General features: G+C 39.2%; 2 protein-coding genes across 5 annotated transcripts in view; one reads left to right on the top strand and one right to left on the bottom strand.

The window, feature by feature from the left end:
• Positions 1-21,093, bottom strand: part of cygb2 (cytoglobin 2) — a 49,795-nt gene extending 28,702 nt beyond the window's left edge. Inside the window, 2 exon segments of the mRNA XM_040024744.1 lie at positions 7,773-8,446; positions 20,978-21,093. Of these exon segments, the coding sequence (XP_039880678.1) occupies positions 7,773-7,966 (194 nt within the window). The 5' untranslated portion in view covers positions 7,967-8,446; positions 20,978-21,093.
• Positions 20,149-23,623, top strand: part of LOC120729204 (myosin-10-like) — a 62,130-nt gene continuing 58,655 nt past the window's right edge. For all 4 annotated transcript variants that reach the window (XM_040024735.1, XM_040024733.1, XM_040024734.1 and 1 more), the window contains exon 1: positions 20,149-20,336. The gene's annotated coding sequence lies outside the window, so the exon portion shown is untranslated. The remainder of the gene's footprint in view (positions 20,337-23,623) is intronic.

Raw genomic sequence — 23,623 nt, 5'->3', positions numbered from 1 at the left:
ATGTGATTTTTACTGCACTACGAACTTTAAGTAATTTTAAAAGAACAAAGAAAACAAATTAAATATATACAAAACACAATACTATTCCCTTAAAAGTAAATAATGCTCAAAGCGAGCTGCTTTGGCAGAGGTGTGCTTCTGGTGTGCTTTTTGTTGATTTTTTTTTTTTTTTTATTTACACAAATAATGTTTATATCTAAACAAAAGTTATTTCCAGACTGTGACTAAAAGTTATTTCTCAAATCCAGGAGATCAAATTACAAAGATGTAATTTCACAGTGCAAAAAAGGTTTTAAAAAGCAAAAGAGGGGTTTTAGAAGATTTATGGCTTTATTGCTGGTCTTTTTGTTTTCCAAAAGAAAGAATATTAATATTTTAAAGTGTGAATGATTTTGGGTGTCATGGTTATTTCTTTTTCCTTTTTTTCAGGGGGGAGGGTAGATGACTTTTAATTATAGAAATTAAGGCCAGATATATACAAGAACTACTTGTAAGCCTGTTGAGTCAGATACACGGTCTGTGGACTTTATACTTTTTACTGCTTGCACAGTCTGCGTAATGTGTAAATAAATAAACTAAACCAAGAAAATGATAGCACGGCTGAGCTTTTTCCTTTTCTCTTCATTAGTTATTGTAGTTAAAAACTACAACCACTTCCTAAAATACAGCAGAGCAATCACCTACAAATTTAGTATACATACAAAAAAATTTGTGCAGTTAATCAAATGATACCATCTTCTTCTTAAGAATGAAAATGTCATTGATTCCTCCCATCAGCACCATACCTACAACAATGCTATGTGAGTCAACGCACTCGGAGTCTAATTGTATTCACAAAGCTGCCATATGCACTGCTCTGACAATGCCTGGGGCGCTCTCACTTTTTGGTGCAATTGCATTTGTACGCACTGGTGAGATCAGCTGAGGCTTTTGTCGCTGTCTGTTCACTCAATGCAGCCGGGCAGATGGATTGACATGAAAACATTAAGTCTGTGTTCTCGTGGCAGATGTTGTGCACTGCTCACAACAAGAAGATTTCAACCGCCCCAAGTGTTTGACCCAAGCCGCAGACTGCATGCCAGCTATTGACGATTTCACTCTTTTCTGTCAGGGGAGTTTGAAACTTGAAAGTGTCTCTCATCTTATGGACTGCTAATAAGCCCACTCCCTTGGAAGAAGAAAGGAGCTCCTAGTGTTAAACTAAACTCAAAGAAAAAGGACATGAGCGATGCATCGGACAGATCTACTAGTCACTGAAGCTTCATCAGCAATAGTCTCAGTGGAAAAGTGGATATCAAGACGCAAAGAACAATGAGAAACAAGGAGAAAAAGGTCAGGAGCAAGGTACAACACTAAGAGTTTGCAGCAATCTGTGAAAAACTGTGGAGGCTCTGTCGGGGCTGGGGAGCTTGTTAAAATGGATCCAATCATGAACCCCGTAAGTGCCATCAAATTTTTATCCACCATGTAATACCATCTGGAAAGCATTGACTGACAATGACTTCATTTTTCAACATGACACTACCAATGCAGTAAATGCATACCTGGATAGAAAAAGACAGACAATAGAGCACCATCAGTCATGGACGACTTCAACATTATTGAAGCAGTGTCGGATCATCTTGACAGAGAACGGAACAAAAGGACATCCAACATGCAAAGAAGAGCTTTGAATGTCCTTCGTGAAGCCTGGAGAACTGTTACTGAAGACTACTTAAAGAAATTACAATAAAACTGAATAAGAGTTTAGGCTGTGTTGGCAAATACAGATGGTCATACCAAAATGACTTTGAAGCTCATTAAAACTGTACAAACTCTGGTTTTGTCTCTTATACTGTATTTCTATGGATGTTTGTACAGTAAATTTAACTTACTTCACATGTTCCTGTTAAAGTATAAAGAAAGGTAGCTCAAGAGTTTGACACTGTATATCTGTGCAGGTCTGCTTTTTGTTTCTTCTCTCAGGTTGTTTTCACTTCTTGATTACTTTCATCTGTGTCTTGCTCTCCTGTGTCTCATCATTAACTATAGAGTTTATCCACTCCTGTCTCCTGTCTCTATTTCTTTGTGGGTGTTAGCTTGTCATGTTACATTACTTATGTAATGTGTTTATGCTGTGTTTTTTTCCTGTGGATATTTTTGGACAATATGTGGCTATTTTTGATTCTACTTCAGTCTGATTAATTAGACTGAATCTATATCCTGCATTCGGGGTCCTCTCTACTCATTACTGTAAGTTTACATGTTAATTAGTCCTCAGGTCATTCTGTAGGTTTGTGTGGATGTGAGAGTGAAAATTTCATCTCTATGGAAGAAAAATAGAAAAATATTTGCACAAAATAATTTTTGATAAAAACTGTTTTTACATGCTTCCCAAGTTGAGTATATTCTGATCCTATTTATATGGCAGTAAATTAACACTTTATGTGGGCTCTGCTGTTTCTAAGCTACAAGAAATGCTAAATTGTCAGTATATATAAAAAAAAAAAAAAAAAGAATTCGTGGACAGGTGATGTGCCTGGCAGCTTTGACTTAACGGATTTAATGGTCATCATGGTTTAGCTGAGATTTCAAAGGAATACCCATGTCACCTTTTAGAGGGGGGAAAAAAGTAATAAGAAATGAAAGGAGCGACGTCGAGGAGAAGAGCTCTGCAGAAGCACAGAACGAGGCATTCAAGCGCCAAAGCCTGTTGCTGTCATCCACAGATAAGAGCACACGAAACACACACACACACACACAAGATGCTCTCTGCCCCATCTGCTCCCCCTCGGGGGATTATCGTCACCTCCAACCGAAAATCAGTTTGTCGCAGTCACATCAGTCTCCTTGGCTACGACTCGCTGTCCATTTTAACAAGCCCTTAAGGTCTCAGTGACACTGAGACAGTTTAGCTGAGGATTTAAATAAATTAAGCCTCTCTTCTCTTCTTTGATATATATATATATATATATTTTTTTTTTAAATGGAAAAAGGAGAAGCGCCATTAGATCCTGTTGGTCTGCAGCTCTGTAGTGTGAAGCATTACAGAAGAAAAAAATGTTTAATTTTCACATGACTTAAAAAGACAGCAGCAGTGAAAGAGAGAAATGTGAAATAAAATATAAACAAGGTGAGAACAGGTCAAATTTAAGGTGCCCTTTTCACAGTTTTCACTTTACTTGTGAGAAGATGTGGTGTATGGAGCCGTCTCAGCATCTTAATGAGTGAGGAACTTGATGTTCCCTCCTTTCCTGCACTTGTCACAGTTCAGTTATTGTTGAGAGGCTGAAGGATTTGGTGCAGAACATGGTGTGGGTGTGCCTGTTGTGGTGAAAAAAATCTGTTTGTGCCGTCACTTTGGGATCTGCCTTCCTTCTGGGGAAAACCAAGTTCTTATAGCATAGCTCATTACATTTGGAGAGCAGACTGCAGGCTCATAGTTAGAGTTAAGCGTCTGGGAAAGATGAATACATGTGTGCTTCTGTTACTGTCTAATACAAAAAACAACATGAAAGCATTAACACAAAGTATTAATTCAGTACTTTGTGTTAACTGAGACACAATAGGGATTAAACAGAAGTTTTTGTGCATCATATCAAAGAGACCTGAAAAAAACTGCATATCAGAGCGATACGTGGTGCGATGCCTGGTGCGATGCCTGGTGCGATGCCTGGTGTGTCACCACGTGCACTGCAGGCTGAACAATGCTTCAAGCTAAATATTGAAGAGATGCTACAACAGGCTGCTGCCGATCATCGAAATGATGACATCCGTATCTGGTACCATACAGACGCGAGCCTATTTAGTCTGTTGTGATGGCAGGCCAACACAGTGATGGCAAGGTTTACCCCTTCTGGTCTGCTTCCAAGTTTGTTGTGCCTGGAAAAATTCCAGGATTTATCCAGGAGTCATACTACTCACAAGTCTGAGAATGAAGCAGCAGCTCTAGATATACTGTCTTTGCACTTATATGAATTTGAGTGTAATCCCATTCTTAATACGTAGGGTTTAATACGATTTTAACCCATCTTTGGCAGCTATAACAGCTTCACCTGTTCTGGGAAGGTTTTCTACAAGGTTTAGGAGTGCGTTTATGGGAATTTGGCTCATTTGTGAGGTCAGACAGTGATGTTGGAGAACATCACAACAACAAGAAGGTCTGGCTCACGGTCTACTTCATTTCAGAGTTGTGCTAACCCAGATTTGTCCATCGGATTGGCAGATGGAAAAGTGTTATTCATCACTCCTGAGAGTGTAGTGGTGATGTGCTTTACACTGATGTATCCGACGCTTTGCACCTCACTTCGTGATGTAAGGCTGGGATGCAGCTGCTCGGACATGGAAACTATGAAGTTCTCTACACACTTTTCTTAAGCTATTCTGAAGGCATCATGACTGACCTCACTCTGTGATTTTTACGTGGCCTACCACTTCATGGATGAGTTGCTGTCATTCCCAATCATTTCCACTTGGTTATAATGGCACTAACAGTTGACTATGGAATCTTTAGTACCAAGGAGATATTCCGACTGGACTTGTTGCACAGGTGGCATCCTATCACAAGCCCACACTGGAGTTCACTGAGCTCCTGAGAGTGACCCATTCCTTCAAAAATGTTTGTAGAAGCAGTCTGCATGCTTAGTTGCTTGATCTTATACACCTGTGGCCATGGGAGTGATTGATACATCTTAATTCAATGATTTGGATCGGTGAATGAATACTCCTTGGAATGTAGAACATCTCAGAATAGAATATCTATTTCTGAGTCTGAACCTGTTGAGGAAAAGGTTTTCAGCCACATTCATCTGCAACCTTATTGTTTCGGCTTCCCAGACATGCCATGAGGGAGGGAACCTACAGTGATGGTAATTCGAAGGGTTTGCCTTCCAGCTCAGCTCTCTTCAGTACAAAGTTTGGAAAAAATGCCCGCACTAGTTCACTGGTCCCATCAACAGGCTCTCAAAATACTCGATCACCCTTGCTTCACGCTAACCCACAAAGAGCAGTGCACCATTGTACTTGAGAGTGTTAGCCACCTAACACTGAGAGTTACATTCCAGGGACGCCAATGGAGCCAAAACAGAGTGAATCTCATCCCTACCCGTCCTTTTTCACTGCAGAGCTTTTTGTGTACTTCAGCAACGTCTGTCAGGAGATGAGGTGAGGCCACCCCTATGTCTTCAAACTGCCTTCGAGACTGAGGACGTGCTCATCCGGTTCAGGAGCACCTCAAAGAGCTCTTTCCACAATATTCCAGTAAGGCTCAGCAGTTCTCGTCTCTGACCAAAAACTGGCCTGAGGCTGAGCCAAGTCTGCTTTTCTTATTTCCTGCTCCTGATTCACCAGACAGTTTGCTAGGAGCCATCTGAAAGTCCTTCTCACTGAACTCTTCCCAAGCTTGAGATTTTGGTTCTGCCACAGCAGACGCGACAGCCCTTCTGACCTTTTTTTGGTACCCAGCGGCCCTTTAATAGTTATCTATTCCAGCTGACCATTAGGTGTTGATCAGCTGACAGCTCTGTTATCCCTACTGCGTCTTGTCTCCTTAATGGCAAATAATTGTCCTTGAACTTTCTATCATTATTATTGTTATTATTATTTTATAGTATTGTTCTGTTTATTTTTATCTTCCTGCTGCTAAACTAATTTCCCCTTGTGGGACAATAAAGAAATTGAATTGAATTGAAATTGAATTGTTCCTCTCTTCAAGAGTGAAGAGTGTCTTGGCAAATACATCAACAACACAGATCAGTGACCTTTCAGTTAAGGTTCTCCTGGATCAAGTAAATTAATGCGTGACATTAATTTGTGTCTTTTCTTTTCCTTCCAGTCGACACTGTTCAGAATTCTCCAGTCTCTGGATGGGACACCCCCCAGGATCCCACCCAGAGACTGCAACAAGCACGGGTATTCTGAACTGCTGTTTGGTGGATAAGCACAGACGTGATCCTCAAGTTTGGCCAGAAGCTTGTTAGTGTTGGCTTCATGTTTCTGGTCCAAAAGGTACATCCAGCCTTTATACACAGTCAGTATTCAAACCCGTGAGAAGAGCAAAGAAAAAATTGATTAAAACTTCACATTATTAATGGAAAGCTTTTTGGTGGAAATATTTTTAGCTTATGTAATATCCTGCTGCTTGCAGTAATCGGATGATTTAGGATTGTTTCCAGCATCTCAAGATAAAAAATGTTGGTAATTCTTAAAATCTGCACCCACCTAAACAGCCAGTACTGTAACTTCTGGTTTACTGAGACCAGAATTATTGACCTTTACACATTATATATGCATGAATGATGTTAAATCTCTGTTTGATATTTCCTTATTTAGGTGAATTTTATGGTGGAAAGCGATTAAAGATTTGTCCAGATGTTTCCACCTTTTGAAAAATATCTTTACTTTGTGTGTTTTTCATTGTGATTACAAAATAAAAGAATGACAAGAGCAGAAAACAAATGAGATCTTAGCAAGAGCATCTAAATTGTACCATGTGTTCTTTCTTTTTCTTTTCTTTTTTTTTGGTCATGTCTCAGATGATTTGACAGTTAATTGGAAGAACAACAATCAGACAAACTTGCTAGCCTGCTGTGCACCCCGCTTTAGTCTCTGATCAGCTAACCTAGCGGAGCAGAGCATCTCGGGGCTTTACTCGTTTTTTCTGTAAATCTGAGCCATGTTGAAGAAGACTGAAGTGGCGAACAGCTGGATTATACAAACAACGGGGAGAGGAGGGCTCATTAAACCGCAAGTCATTTGTACTTGTGGTTTTGGTTATTTAAGATGATCCAACTTTCTGCCTTTCACTGCTGCCTGCATGTGTGATTAAATTAAGGTCTAATGTCTCGTCACATTGCACCATGTTGTGATTTTAATTAAAAGTCCTCCTATTAAATGTAAAAAATGTCCTGATCACTGTTAAACTGCAGATCATCAAATACAGCAGCAGTTGGGCTATAACAAAACAATTTATGATGCTATTTTGTGAAATGTCATATTTAATTTCTCATCGCTTTAAAATGAGGCTCCGAGGCGAGGGTGTCTCATTTGGTTAAACGTCTGTTGCCTCGACTCCTCTCTCCTCGTGTCCCTCCCTCACCTCCTGGTCACCTCACTTCCTCCTGACATGTCTGGTGGGAGGGGCTAAGAAAGGGGAGGAGAGGAGCTGAGGATATGTGGTGTGGGAGAACTGAGAAAGGAAAGCCACTTTCAGGGCTGTGAGAGTGAAATCAAAATATTTAATACATCTGATAAACCATAATCACGGTTAGTTAGCTAAAACTAAACTATAAATCAGTGTGGGAAATTGTTTTAACTGAAACATACATAAGCTCTTTTTTTTTTTTTTTTTTTTAATTGAAATAATATCTTGCATAAAAAAATATACAGGAAAACATTTTTCGTTTGTCAGGCTGGTGTTGTTATGAGTTCCAGGGATGATTAGGGTTTTTCCAGTTTTCATTATTTTTGCACTGTAGTTTTGCATTGTGTATTCGTGATATTTGATTTTGTTGTTGCTTTCTGTTATTTCTTAGTGTTTACCTGTCTTGGTCTTTCCTTCAACTGATTCAAGTTCGTGTTAGGGTATTTCATGGCTTCAATTCGGTGCAGCAAAAATGTTTTCTATCAGTGGTCAGCAGCAGAGCGGGATGTTGCTCAGGGGAGCAGGAAGGTCTGCATGTTCGAGCTCAAGCAGCAGGAACACTGAGCAGTGTTACATCAAAAGACACGAATCAACCTTGGGATCTTTAAGCGTGGAGACTTTCTAAGTTTACTCGCGCTGACGGAAAACCCACCTTATGAGAACAGACACCCCCACATCCTCACAGTTCTTGTAGACGTGCCCCCACGTGTCCTGGACGATCTCCCTCTCGGTGTCGGACAGCGGCTCCGCGCGCTCCGGACGGTCCTCGCACTCCACCTCTCCTCTCTGCACTCCCAGCAGCTGCGGAGGTGGCGAGGGTGGCGGCGGAGACTCCCGGCGCGACATCCTCCTGCGGCGCAGCAGCCCGGAGGCTCCCAGCAGCGCCCGGGGGAGGTAGGGAGCGAGGGAGGGGGGGAGGGAGACGGAGAGCTGAGACCCCACGGCGGGAGCTTGGAGGAGAGACGGGATGAGAAGAGAAGTAGAGAAGAAGAGGAGGAGAGCGGGAGGAGAGAGGAGGCAGACGGCACTCAGAGCCAAGAAAAGGAAAGGGAAAATGAAGCTCCACTGCCACCCACCGAGCTCTCTCACTCCAAACTCTCACTCGCTTGTACTCCCTCTAACTAAAAACTTCTTTCTCACACTGTTCTGCTCTCTCTCCCCTCCTCCTCCTTCCCCTTTTTCCCTCCCTCTCTCTCCCTCTCCCGGTGAGGGAGATGCTTGTCGGTGATGCTGATGTTGTTTTCCCGTCACTTCTCCTTTGCTTCTCTCTGATCCACTCGCTCTGGGTGGAGGAGATGAGGCGTGCTGAGGCTGTGTTGTGAGGACCTGATGGAATGAGAGCAGGGTGGGGAGACGACAGGAGAAAGAAACAGAGGGGTGGAGAGACCAGGAGAAAGGAGGGGGATAAAAGAGGAGGCGAGAGAGAGAGGAGCACATATCTTAGTGCATATGTGGACACATGCAAAGAGTGAGGACTCATTTCTGTCTACATGGTATATTTTCTTCTACATGCCATCAAAACATGTAAATATGTGATTATTAGAGGCAGCAGTGCAACGTTAGCGCAGCAGAGAAACCTTTGCTCTGCATGAGTCTGTGTGGGACTAACAGGATCCCAGTGTCTCAGCATCTCTCAATGATTTAAAGCCAACAACTTTATTCTTTTTTCACTCTTTGCACAGTGCTGTCTTTTAGAGAATAAACGGTGCTAATGAATGAACACAATCTCCTCAGCAACAAACAGAAAAGCCCCTTTATTAGATACAACTTGCTAGTACTGGGGTGGACCCCTTTTGCCTTCAGAGCCACTGCTTCATGGCTGAAGCTGCTTCATTCATCAAAGTGCTGGAAGCATTCCTCAGACATTTTTGGTCCATGTTCACGTGATAGCGTCATAGATTTATCAGCTGCATGGTGTGAATCTTAAAACAATGTTCAGGTAGGCTGTGGTATTTTAATAATGCTGAACTGTCACCTAGTGTTGTCTTCTGCTGCTACATCTTACCTGATTCGACGTGTTGTGTCTTTAGAGATGCTCTTTCTCGTGAATTGATTGTAAGGAGTGGTTATTTGAGTTACTTTTACCTCTGGATCTGCTCAAAGCAAATCTATCCATGCTCCTCTGACCTCTGATGTCAACAAGGTGCTTTTACCAGCTCACTGGATATTTTTTCTTTATCTGAAAGTTCTCTGTAATCCCTAGAGATGGTTGTGCAGGAAAATCCCAGCAGATCTGTGAAGTACCAAGACTAGGCCAACTACATCGTGTTCAAAGTCACTCAAATCCCCTTTCTTCACCATTCTAATGCTACAGGTTAAATGCATTGAGTTGATGCAATATGATTGACTGATTACACATTTATGTAATCAACGCCTATTCAATGAGTAGTTGAATAGGTGTACCTAATAAAGTGTCCAGTGCAAGTTTTTCACTTGGGAGCTGGTGGAAAAACCAAAAGCAGAGAAAAAGAGAGCGATGTTAGGAATTCTTAATTGTTGCTAAATGTCTGATGCTTGTATATAAAACTGGTCACTGATGCTCTGTCATTTTAATGCCTGGTAATTCATCCACTTGGGGCCTTTTTAACCTGGAGCTGGTAGAAAAAATATGAGCAAAAGACATTTCCATTCTGAAACCAGTTAATTAATAACAGTCTTAAAAACCCAGACAGCCTGGCGTTCATATACATCACACCTAAATAACCAGTCTGTCAGCATGCAGGGTGGGGTTAACTTGCCAGATCTGACATTTATCTTTTACATTTTTAACATGGAGCTGTGCAAAAAGCACCATGAGTGTGCAGGGTTGTACAGTGAGCATGTGCAATCCTGCACAGCTTCCTTGTATAAAGCTTGATTTTGCCCATGTGAGAATAAGACAAATAACAGTGCTGTGTCTTTTTCCTGCCCACTCTATGCAGAAAGCTCCCCTGACCTAAACCAAGTGATGTCTTTCCAATGAGGATGCATTTGAAGCGACTTCAAAAAATGTCAGTCTGATTCTCCCAACATTATCTAGAGGTCATGTGTGAAAATGGCATTAGAGTAGTTTTACGAGCTCCAGCAAAGAGGCAGGAATTAATTTGCATACCTAGAGATCCAAGCATGGAAAGAAGCTAGCAGCGTGAAAGGCCTTACATCAAGGCCATTTAAGACTTTAATGGATTATAGTCATAGTCAAAAATAGTTCTATAAATGTATTTTGATAAACTGGGCTTAGCTTTTAAGGGTTCATTAGTGCCAAGTCAGGAAGTTTAAGCTGACCTTGCTAACACAGTTTTTCATAGTTTTCTTTTAGAAAACTATGTTGAACAATCTCAGTAAAATGAAACTGTGAAGCTGATAGCCATGAACGTAAAACAATAAAATATTCTGTAGAGTCACTGCTGTCGATCCAAGATTAATAAAGGAACAGAACCCTTTCACATTTAATCCGTTTTTCCAGAAATAATAACGTATCCTCGTTTACTTCAAGCTTTGAAATCAATCTTTGTTCTACTGCCTCAAAGTGGATTAGGAAAAACTGCACATTCAAGCTCCCTCAAGAATCATAAAATGTTACCTGAAAATAAAAGCAAGGCTATTAAACAGATCCAGAGAGGTGGATGATGATGTGCTTTCTACTCATGTGACCACAAATTGCTCACATCATCTAAATATGTAAGATTTAAAACAAAAAAAGACACAGAGAGAGAGAGAGATCTGACACTTCTTCTCACTTGTTTTCGGGATTATAGAGGTAAAAATATCAAAAAGCTGCTCCCTCCACTTTCAGCCTGCCAGGTTTAATTTACCATGCTTTCATCACTGGAGATAATTACACTTACCACTGCTTTCTATACGGTAAAGCTGGTTGACCTTCCATCCATCCATCCATCCATCCATTCACTTCCGCTTATCCTTTTCAGGGTCGCGGGGGGCGCTGGAGCCTATCCCAGCTGTCATAGGGCGAGAGGCAGGGTACACCCTGGACAGGTCGCCAGTCTGTTGCAGGGCTAACACACAAGGACAGACAACCATTCACACTCACTCGCACATTCACACCTAGTGACAATTTGGATTATCCAATTAACCTATCCCCACAAGCTGCATGTCTTTGGACGGTGGGAGGAAGCCGGAGTACCCGGAGAGAACCCACGCAAACACGGGGAGAACATGCAAACTCCACACAGAAAGACCCCAGCCTGATGGTGGAATTGAACTCAGGACCTTCTTGCTGTGAGGCAACAGTGCTAACCACCGTGCCACCTTCCCTATCTGAAAAATCTAATAACCACCAGTACTCATACAATGGGATAGAAAATTTCCATCTTATATCTCATCTTTGCTACTGCTGGGACTGCGACTCATATTTAAACCGTTTCACTGACTGGTTTAATGTATCAGGAGCCCTGAACCAGAACCGATGTAGGAATGTCTTTGCAGTTTGAGCAGCAGTCTCATGGATAATATACCACATCATATCCCCTCTCTGTACCTCAACAAGCCAACAACAACCTCCACCTGCCTGCGATTCCTTTACAAGCTTGTTTAGTGGAATATGTCTGCTCTTATTGCTTTTGTAAATGATGGCAATTTAATTCAATTGTGTTTTATTTATACAGCACCAAATCACAACAAACGTCACCTCAAAACACTTTACATAGTAAGGTAACGAAAGAAATCCCACAATCACATGACTTGGCGATAGTGGGAAAGAAAAGCTCAATTTTCACAGGAAGAACTCCCAGAAGAGCCTAGTTCTGCTAGAATGCTCACCTAACAACTTGTCACCTCACATAAAAACAAAACAAAAAAAACACATTTTAGAAAAGTTCAAAAATTCACATTTTTATACCCAAATTTGAGTATAAAAGATTACATTAAAAAATTTCTGGATAGCAACAATAATCATATTTTTATATGATTATTTACCATTTAAAAATATCATTTTAATTAAAGAGCTTGCACCTGCTGGTGGATTAACCAGTACAAGGACGTAAAAAATGATTTTGGTTTTTTCTTAGATTGGGTGGTGGTCTACCACATTAGTTAAGCATTGGAAATGATGATAATAATGAATATGATCAAAACTGAGTCCTGTTTCAGAGCTTTGTCTTGAGCATTTTGGCTGCATCACAGGTCACTCGGCCTTAGAGAACTGCTTTCTCTATATTTATGAATTAAATTTTAAAACAATGACAGATATGTTGTAGTCAATAGAACTTGAAACTTGCAGCTGAGGCTATAATATCATCAGGAAAGTGTTTTAATGAAGTTATATGTGAAGATACCCAGGTACTGTTTTCCTATAGACTTCAATATATCTGACCTTTTTTATAAAAAACACCAGAAGAGTCGCCCCCTGCTGGCCTTTAAGAAGACTGCAGATTAAAGGTGCTGTACATTCAGTCTATGTCTGTCATATTTATACAATCACCATGGCAGCCTGTGGCTACATAATGACAGGATATGATGTGATAGGAGTTTCCTGTATGTTAATTTTGTTATCATAGTTATTTTATTATTATTATTATAACACTGTGAACATTGTATCCTCAAGTAGCCAGTTAACAGTTTTATCTTTAAACTGTCAGGACTTAGTGATAGATTTAATTCGGTTCTATTTAAGCAGAGGCAACTCACTCATAAAGCGCCACATTTTAAAACAAACGGCTCATAATATTCCCCAGAGCCCAGGGTGAGAGATGAAGTATTCAGATTCTGATGTTTTACACATCAAACAATCATATTTACCATTTCTACAAGAGCAAATGTCTGAAGTTTTGCTTGCAAAATTAGTGAAACTGTGACAATACTGTTTTTTAATTAAAAACAGCTACTGTTTAAAGATCTCCAGACTGACGTAAATGATCGTCTATTTTCTTATATAACCATTTTGCTTGCTCTCGTATTGAAAAAATAAATATATTCACTTTTCGTGGCAATAAACAGAGTAGGGCCAACTTATTATTGTACAGATGAGCTGCAGGGGCTATTGTCAGAGGGCACCAGCATAGAAATGAGTCATAATGTAAAGATGGCATTGAGACAAAGAAAACAGTACATGCTTTAAAACTCAAGGAGAAGGTTCTGCTTATACACAAACTCTCTCTGGACATTGCAGTAGACAGTTGAGCAGGTCCGGAGGAAGCCGAGAACAACATGGCCCTGGAAAGGAAAGAGACCAGACCAGAATGTCATTAAAGTTAATGCAGGCTCCTGCATAATCACCATTTCTTTCTCAGTCCTTCAAATAATATTCGAGCTACTCCGAGTGCTGCTCAATCATGTTTAAAGCCTGTAAATGCCTGTTTTCTTAGATGTGTGCCACCTGTATTTTACCGTACAGCCTTCACTACGGGCTGTCGGTACAGTCAGGTCTTTTAAGAGGGCCTTCCAGATCATGACCTCAGCGTCCTGGAAGGTGGTTGTTTTCAGGAGAAGCTTTGTGTTCGTGAGTGGTAAGAACTGCTGCAAAAATGGGACTGAATAAAATAAAGAGACTCGACTATAAAAATATTTGAGACTCATTTGTGTGTGCTTTTTTTTAACTATTTAAAAAACTGTTTTGATCCGGTGAAGAAAATTTGATTTTCAGAACTCGGTGATAGAGAAAATTGCTTATTAAGATGTAGATTTTTGCAATGAGCAAGCGCCAGGAGAGCACATCAATCTATATTTGTGCAGAAGACTGAAGGCTGTGCCCGAGGAGGAGGTCAAACATTTATCTCAATCCAATCTGCCATGGTGGTATTGAAAACGCCACATTTGGCATTCCTTATTTAAAAAAGAAAAAACTACTAAACTGCTGTCTAGACAAAAGCAGCAGAGGGGTGGTGGAGGACGATGCTGCTGACAGGTCTATTATGCCACAGAGGCGACTGGAGAAGCCGACAATCGAGAGATGGAGCTGTCACAGCATTTTTCAAAATGGCAGATTTCACTGCAACACCAAAGGGTGTCACTCTGTCACTCGTCAATGCACGATGCAATAACTGCCTCAGACGTCTTGCATCTGTCACAGCTATGCTGGTGCTCACTATGTAGCATGAAATATTGAAAAAGAAGAAAACTGCTATGTGTACTGTGTTGTGAGTGCCAAAGCTGTGTGCGTTGCACGACTGGGACATTTATGAAGGAGGACAAATGGATAGAAAACACAATCAGAAGCCTGACAAACTCCCCTGAGCATGAAAATCACCATGAAGTGTAGTTTTGACAATACATGAAGTATATAATCATGTATTTGTTAAGCACTACACGACTCAAAGAGTATGTGAGTAACAAAGGCTTTAGCCACTGACTTCAACTGGACCCATGAGGCTCAAAGTCAGCAAAGTTTTAGTTTATGCAGCTGCTGCCCTCTACTGTCTGCTGCACCCATAGTAACATGAGGCAAGTGTACCAAAGACTTTGAAAGAGAAAATGAGCTGAAACCTTTGACTTCTTGCCAAAAGACTGGAGGTCCACACTGAGCTGGTCTGGTCTCTCTTTATTTTAAAAGTCCCTTGATGAAGTTGGGAGAAAAAATTAACAACACTACAAAATTTACAATATTATATTTTTAAAAATTGTAGATAAGATAGTATTTACAAACACTATAAAAATAAAACTCAAATTTAAAAAGTAGACTATATCATTTTGATCCACTGTCAAATACTTTAAAAAAACTAAATTAATTTAGTTTTTTTAAAGTAAGACGGTATAAATGTTAATAACTTCAGTAAATACCTAAAGATTTTATTTATTTTTCATTCATTTTATTTATTAGTATTGAGATTATTGTTGAGAAGTATAATTACATTTATGATATGACCTTAAAAATGGTTAGAAAAAAATATTAATAAAAGCATGAAAATTTACTCTGAATCCTCATGTAGCTAACATGTTAGCAAGATGCTACATGAATAAGACAACTTTTACTGCTTTATTTGTATGTCAGTGCATAGCTGAGTTAGATATTAGGCTATTTTGGGCATTTCTAGTAGGTGTTCTGTTAGATAGTTTGTGTTTACTGCCGTGCTATGGAAAATAATCTGGTTTGGCGCTGTTTTATTTATTTATTTGATGCTAGGTTTAGCCTTAATAATGTTTAATCAGGAAGCACCAGCTGAGGCGTGATTAGCTTTGAATACGTCACTAAATTTCCTGCTCTACTTGGCTGACTCAAAGTCTTCATATATCACTACAAACTCTTAATTCTGTGATTTCCAGACCCGGTCTGGGAAACTTTGGGACATTTTGTAAAGTAATTTGTATCAGCATCTCTGATGAATTTCTCAGGGTAAGCACCAACTCTCTGACTCCATCTTGTGGTCAGTTGGTGTTAATGCAGAATGAATAAACCAGGCTCTTCACCAGTTGAAAGTACTGAACAGATGCAGAGAGGCGCAGTTCCTACAAGACAAACATGCACAATCGTATAGGTCGTTTTTCTATTTTACCACTTAGTAGTTTATTATAACAAACTTTGAGAATCTGTCTGTGGAGCAAAGAGATTACAGAAGAAGTGAAGAGGCACATACAATATATTTACACTTAAGTATTTTTTTTAAAAACTAAATACCTTGTTTTTGTTTCACTGATTTATTCAAATATTTGTATGTGAAGCAAGTGTTTACTAAGACAATGTGGACTTTTTCTTAACAGACGTACTCAGTTACTTGTGGTTTGTTACGTTTTTCTTTTCTTTTTTCTTATGTTTTTTTAAATATTGGAAGTGTCCACAGTCAGCCCACCAACTTAAAGTTAAAATCTGCACTCTTTCAGGATTGTACCTGTGGCAAAACATCAGTTAATTCCACCTTTAGTTATTTCTATTATTAATTAATATTATGTTCAGCGGTGCTAAAGTATTACTCTTATTTAGTTGAATTTTTTTTAGTTTGGTTTTTTTTTTTTTTTACTTCTCCAGATACAAAAGGAACAACAGATATATTTTTAAACCATTTGGTTTGACAGATGTTCATGAAGGAATAGTACAGGTGTATTTGGGATAATACTGGAGAATATACCTGAGGGAAAAGCTAAATTTAAAGCAATTTTTACTAATAATATCCTCAAGAATTAGCAAAATTCTGTGCGGGTGTTGTTGCTGTTAGTGCTGTGAATAATATTGCCATATTAATTTTGCACACATGCAATGAGTTCATAGTCAGATTGTTCTGATTCGTTGTTTTGACTGAGGCATTTCCTGAATCTTTCTAATGTATATATATAAGAATTTTGTTTGATATACCTAAAGAAGGTCTGATTGACTGTACTTTAATAAATATACCAGCAGTAACTTGGACAGTAGGCGGGAGTTATGTTTAACTGTTTTTATGAGATTTCTCTGTGTGGGCTCATGTGTATTTGTCAGGATGGAGCTGAGCCTAAAAATAAAACATTGAGGTGGATACCAACAGTGTAAGTTTATCCTGCTGCTAGACTACAGGAAACAGCAGGAGGAGAAATGAAAAGCAAAGTGTGAATTACGAATTTCAGCTTGTATTAAGAACATAACTGCTGTCGTGGTGGTACATATAAAAAAAACAGAATAGAAACGTAGCTACAAGTTTAGAAAAAAAAGAAAAAGGCTATCCCACAAGGCCTGTCCATATACAGTGGGGCAAAAAAGTATTTAGTCAGCCACCGATTGTGAAAGTTCCCCCACTTAAAATGATGACAGAGGTCAGTAATTTGCACCAGAGGTACACTTCAACTGTGAGAGACAGAATGTGAAAAAAAAAAATCCATGAATTCACATGGTAGGATTTGTAAAGAATTTATTCGTAAATCAGGGTGGAAAATAAGTATTTGGTCAATAACAAAAATACAACTCAATACTTTGTAACATAACCTTTGTTGGCAATAACAGAGGTCAAACGTTTACTATAGGTCTTTACCAGGTTTGCACACACAGTAGCTGGTATTTTGGCCCATTCCTCCATGCAGATCTTCTCGAGAGCAGTGATGTTTTGGGGCTGTCGCCGAGCAACACGGACTTTCAACTCCCGCCACAGATTTTCTATGGGGTTGAGGTCTGGAGACTGGCTAGGCCACCCCAGGACTTTCAAATGCTTCTTACGGAGCCACTCCTTTGTTGCCCGAGCGGTGTGTTTTGGATCATTGTCATGTTGGAAGACCCAGCCTCGTTTCATCTTCAAAGTTCTCACTGATGGAAGGAGGTTTTGGCTCAAAATCTCACGATACATGGCCCCATTCATTCTGTCCTTAACACAGATCAGTCGTCCTGTCCCCTTGGCAGAAAAACAGCCCCATAGCATGATGTTTCCACCCCCATGCTTCACAGTAGGTATGGTGTTCTTGGGATGCAACTCAGTATTCTTCTTCCTCCAAACACGACGAGTTGAGTTTATACCAAAAAGTTCTACTTTGGTTTCATCTGACCACATGACATTCTCCCAATCCTCTGCTGTATCATCCATGTGCTCTCTGGCAAACTTCAGACGGGCCTGGACATGCACTGGCTTCAGCAGCGGAACACGTCTGGCACTGCGGGATTTGATTCCCTGCCGTTGTAGTGTGTTACTGATGGTGACCTTTGTTACTTTGGTCCCAGCTCTCTGCAGGTCATTCACCAGGTCCCCCCGTGTGGTTCTGGGATCTTTGCTCACCGTTCTCATGATCATTTTGACCCCACGGGATGAGATCTTGCGTGGAGCCCCAGATCGAGGGAGATTATCAGTGGTCTTGTATGTCTTCCACTTTCTGATGATTGCTCCCACAGTTGATTTTTTCACACCAAGCTGCTTGCCTATTGTAGATTCACTCTTCCCAGTCTGGTGCAGGTCTACAATACTTTTCCTGGTGTCCTTCGAAAGCTCTTTGGTCTTGGCCATGGCGGAGTTTGGAGTCTGACTGTTTGAGGCTGTGGACAGGTGTCTTTTATACAGATGATGAGTTCAAACAGGTGCCATTCATACAGGTAACGAGTGGGGGACAGAAAAGCTTCTTACAGAAGACGTTACAGGTCTGTGAGAGCCAGAGATTTTCCTTGTTTGAGGTGACCAAATACTTATTTTCCACCCTAATTTACGAATAAATTCTTTACAAATCCTACCATGTGAATTCATGGATTTTTTTTTCACATTCTGTCTCTCACAGTTGAAGTGTACCTCTGGTGCAAATTACTGACCTCTGTCATCATTTTAAGTGGGGGAACTTGCACAATCGGTGGCTGACTAAATACTTTTTTGCCCCACTGTACATACAACTTTCTGTGCTATATAGATGTCTATAAAATGGCATGGTCATTTAATGGGCTTAATGTGTAATATGAAAAGCAAAATATTGTATATAGCTACATTTCAATGTAGGTGAAAGTGTGTACAAAGCATGAACTCTATGAAAAGCTGAAGCAACAAAAACTATGCAGATAATGTCATAGAGCAACTGTGTGGACGTCAAATTTAGTTCACAAATAAAGAAAACAGAGACACACTGCTATGAACTGCAACATGACAAAAGGCAATGGGAGAACTGAGGCTATGAATGCACTGACTACAAGAAGTGGACACACCTACGGAAAAAAACATGGGTTAAAAAAAAATCAGGAAGACAGAATCAGACACAAGACACAGGAGATAAGTATTACCAAAATAAACAAATAACTTGAATACAGAGGTAGATACACCTGCACACAGCAACTTTAAGCTATGGGAAATGTGGGCGAAGACTGGGAAACCTGAACAAGAAACTCAAAGAAATTCATGCATCAGAAAAGCTCCAAGTATTCACAAACTCTTTCTTAATAATAACAAGGTGGTTACCATAATGACTGCAATTAAAACTAACAAGCAAATAATTCATGCAAGATACACTTAATTTTAAAAGTTACCCTACGTTAGAGCCAGAATAGAGCCAGTAAAAGTTAATGAGTAAAATTATGAGCCAGTAAAAGTTTGAAGTAAAAAACTAAACATTGTTGTTCTTATTCCCCTCCTAATAGTCAAAACGTTAATTATATAAATCAGGAAATATCAATTTTCTGTCTTTTGCTAGTCATCAAAAAAAGAAAAGAGCGGCGACATGAAGACAGGACAAAAAAGCATCTATGTACATAAGGTGGTCAAGCGACGAATGATACACCCTGTAGTAGTAGTAGTTTTTGTTTTCCTCTGACATCGTCCAAGCAATGGCACTATCTTTTTAATGCAACAGGGGGCGCAGTAAACACAGCGAATTGTTCCACCACTCTGAACAGATAAGACAGAGCACACAGAATAAATCTAACTATAGTAGAATAACAAGCTTACTCGATTTGACTTGGTTATCAGTTTAAGTGTTTGATTATTTAACAAACAACAATAAAACATGCCATAAAAAAAACAAGAATGACACACATGTAGCCAGAAGGTTCTGTAGATACTGGCAAGCTAAACGTTATGATATTACTAAAATTTAATGCAAACAGGATTTAAAAAGGGCAGAGTAAATATAAAACACAGGAGGAAAAAAACTCATATCGAAGAAAGATTTCCATAATTTCTGCATAATAAACACTACAATACCACTACAATACACCACTACATGGTGTATTCCATGTATGAATAAACAAAAGAAAATACCATTATACAATAAATAAAAATTGTACTTAATCAAAACCTAATATTGTTGCTTAAAACACTGCAACACTGATATAAAAGTAAATGTATATATATATATATATATATATATATATATATGAATACACATAGGAATTGCTTTGTCACAGCGATAGAGTGTAAACAGGTTAAAGGTGTTGTAGCTCGGTAAAACCAAATACATAGTGTATTTAATGAATACACATAAATGTTCCAGATTTTTTTGTCTTAATAATTTGATATGGTTCTACTACGTCCCACTGGAGCAGCATCCAACGGTCTGCAGGTGTTCATTTATTGGCCACAGACAAATGGCATTTGGGCGGCAGTTGTCGACTAACTAAGCTAAAGTTTCGGCATGGGGAATTGTTTTTTCACCAATCGCATAGAGGCATCAGACTTTGACAGCCAATCATATTCCTAGTAGGCGTTGCCTTAGAGGAGTGCGGCGGCGGCGGTCGTGCTGTGCATCTTCTCGGGCCCGGTAGAGTTCGGTTGAGCGGGTGCTGCTGGATGGTGGGGGAGTACCACTGATGAGAGAGAGCGGGCCGGAGAAGGGACTGTTTAGCACGTTTCGGGGGACTATTGCTATCATCTGCTGGACACTGATAAACACTCGGGTCGGGTTTCTTCGTCTATTGCGGGAGGTAAGCAGAGCAGAGAAGCCGGGGACGGGAGTTTTAGTGGGGATGTGGTGGTTAGCAACAGTAACCGTTAGCTAGCGGATTATTGTGGCATGACTTTCTAATGATGGAGGACCATCAGCTTGGCTAATGCTAGCCGCTGTCCCGGCGCCCCGGACCCAACATACTGTTTTTGTTCACATATAGATGAATGTGTTGAAGATTTTCCGTTTTCAAGTTTAATCTTCAAGGGTTTAATCTGAAACAGCGTGGTCATTGTCCGCCTGCTTTATCCCCACCCAGACGTCTTTGAGCCACCCACACCCATGATGGGATTGTGCCTCAGGAAGCTGCACAGTTCATCCCTAAAACTCCCATTTGCGCAGACTATTTAGGAATCTCTCTTACCTCATCGTCTTAACGTTATAAGAGCAGCGGTTCAAACCCATTCAATTGTGTACAGTTGACTAAACAGAGCAATGAGTCCTTGTAGGTATCTTTTTTTTTCCCAGTGGGTGGGAGGTGAAGCACAGCACGCCAACTTTGAGCTAATGTTAGCGAGCTAATCTAGCCAATGCAGCTGTTTGGCCTGGCCCGGTACATATTTGCAGCCCTTTACGAGGGGGTTTCACGGCTACTTGCAATTTCACAGCTCTTTATCTTACCGGACATGATGAGGACAGGATATTGCCAAGCTGAATGAGAGTGACTGAGGGGATGGAGCAACAAGGCAGCCGCACTGATCCCGCTCCATCCCGTGACCTAACCCAGATTTGGCTGCAACAGCGCCTGATTTAAGCATGGGACTAGATTGTTGTGTAAATATCTTTAGAAATACATAATTTCCTCGGGGATTAATAAAGCATTCTAATTTAGCTGAGGTTGAGTTAGATTAATAAGATGCATCCAGACTTGTCTCCGCGTCAGCTGTTGAAAGCATCTAGTGCCAAGGTTTACAGTTATCCCGCTCTCTTTCATTTCTATCTTGATGTTATTTTGTGCCCACAAGATAATTGGGTGCACTTCTGAAAGATTTTTTTAAATTATAAAAATATAATGAAGTTGAGTTAAAAATGTAAAAGATATAAGATCATTATAGACTGCTGCAGGCATGTTTATGTGTTGAACTGCAGCTGATGATTATTGTAATTATCTAATTGTCAGGTGATTGTTGAGTGTATAAAATTATCGGTTTTTTTAGACTTGCAATGATATATCTGCCCGATATTAGTATGGACTGATATTTGCCTTAGTAGTTTACTGGCACAGCCTACATGGTCAAAAAATGTGAAAAGAGCAAGAATTATTTTTATGTCAAGCTCCTTTTATTCATATAAAACATTTAAATTAAAAACAACAGGATCTGACCCAAAGTCCTGTCCGGTTGTGTCATACGTATTAAGATTTCAAATCTCTAAAAACAAATCACAACACCCACATTAACGACATTGTTAAAATGTAATGAGTAATAATAAAAACGTTATAGGTTAATGTAATGTTAAGTAAAAATTTCTTTTTTCTTTTTTAAATGTAAATAGTTGAGTCTCTAGAGCTGTACTGGACAGGTCCTTATGTGGGATAGCAGACTGTTTCAGAGGCTGAAGGTAACAATGGAGAAAGCCCGGTCATCTTTGGTGTTTCAGTGAGAGATGCCCTCAGTGACCTTGAGGCAAAATGTGGAGTTAATAGATCAATAATATGTTGTGGAGCTGACCCAAAGAGGGGTTTACAAAATAAACATTTAGGGGCAGATTTACTGACTTGCAGCAGCACAAACTGGGTAGAGTTGGTATTTAGAAAGAGATTGCAGTGACAAGATTGTGTGTCAGGTATGACTCAAAATGTTGCATATGCATTTCTGCGACTTTGTTTCTCGAGGCAGAAAATATAAAATGCTCAAACTGATTTAATGTGTTTGCAAAATAGCTAATTGTGCCAGTATTTAATGCCAAAAAGCATGTTTTTGAACTTGAAATTGAAATGAACTGAAAAACTAAGCATAACTATTAGCGCTATTTGGGGATTACACTCACTTGATATTTTGCACCGTTTAATATATTTAACCCTTAAAATCAGTTTTATGTTTCACAGTTAGGCAGTGAAATGTAGCCAAAACAGTCTGGGTATTTTTGTTTTTGTTGACTTAAACATTGATTTCCTAACTTAGTAAATAAGATTAAACAAATGCTTTCATAAATAGTCAAAATTAAAAAAACAACATGGAAGAAAATATCAATAATCATGATAACATTTTAAATTGTGATTTAATAACCAAATATTCAATATAAATTTAAATATTTATTACATTTTAAAAAAGACAACACACCTGCATTTTTTTGAGGAAAAAAAGACCTAAATCATAAAACTTTTTTCTCAGTTACCAAATCAGTTAACAGGCAAATATTTTTGCTCTGATTATATGGTAATGGTATTAAATTATTTCATTTACTTAATTTTTTTATCAGACAGAATAGTCAGGGTTTCTCCTTTGCTTTTGAACCGGCACAGATGGTGACGTTACTCTACATGTGGGCTGGTTATGCTCAGGTAGGAGGCTTGACACTCACACACAGTCTGTCTGAGCCTCCTGCAAATGATTCGGAAAGCCCTAAATTCATGTGAATAAAGTAACTTAAACAAATTAAATGGCAGAATAGAGATAATTCCGCATTATAGGTTCGTATAGTTTAAAATTCTCTCGTTAGAGTATTAGACGCTCCCTCTCATGATTTAACTGTATCTTTTTATAGATGTAGATGAATCACCCCTCTATATGTAAATTGCTCTGCACTAGTATTTAAAATCCATTTTGTTTTCTTTATTGTCAACAAACTATACAAATCTAAGTGTTTTCTGATAGGTTATACATAATAATAATAATAAGACTGGCAATCATAATTCACAGCAAACCTATGACAGACAAGCAGCAACATAGACATTAACAGATAATGTGTTTTTTATATTTTAATTCTCTGATTGTTTAAACTGATTGATCAGTGTTTCCAGTAGAGGTCAGTCATTTTAGCTTTTCCCGAACCAGTACACACGTAGTGATCAAGGAGACTGATATCTTGATATCAAAATTCATAATAAAACTAACCTTTGCGTAAGTTTTTAAATTTTGGGTATTAAAAAAATGTTATGTCGGTAAATCTGTTATTCAATGGTTATTGAATATGCTTATTCATTTGTAATTATTTATAAATATCTTAATATGTGCATGCTAATATAGTTTTTTCTACTGTCCATGAACTTTCGTATGCTTAATTTATCACAGTTTTTTTTTGTTTTGTTTTGTTTTGGAGTTTTTT

Source organism: Simochromis diagramma, unplaced genomic scaffold (assembly GCF_900408965.1).
Source record: "Simochromis diagramma unplaced genomic scaffold, fSimDia1.1 OVJJ01000302.1, whole genome shotgun sequence".
Taxonomy (NCBI): Eukaryota; Metazoa; Chordata; class Actinopteri; order Cichliformes; family Cichlidae; genus Simochromis; species Simochromis diagramma.
The sequence above is the reverse complement of the archived record's forward strand: the minus strand, read 5'-3'. Positions and strand labels throughout refer to the sequence as shown.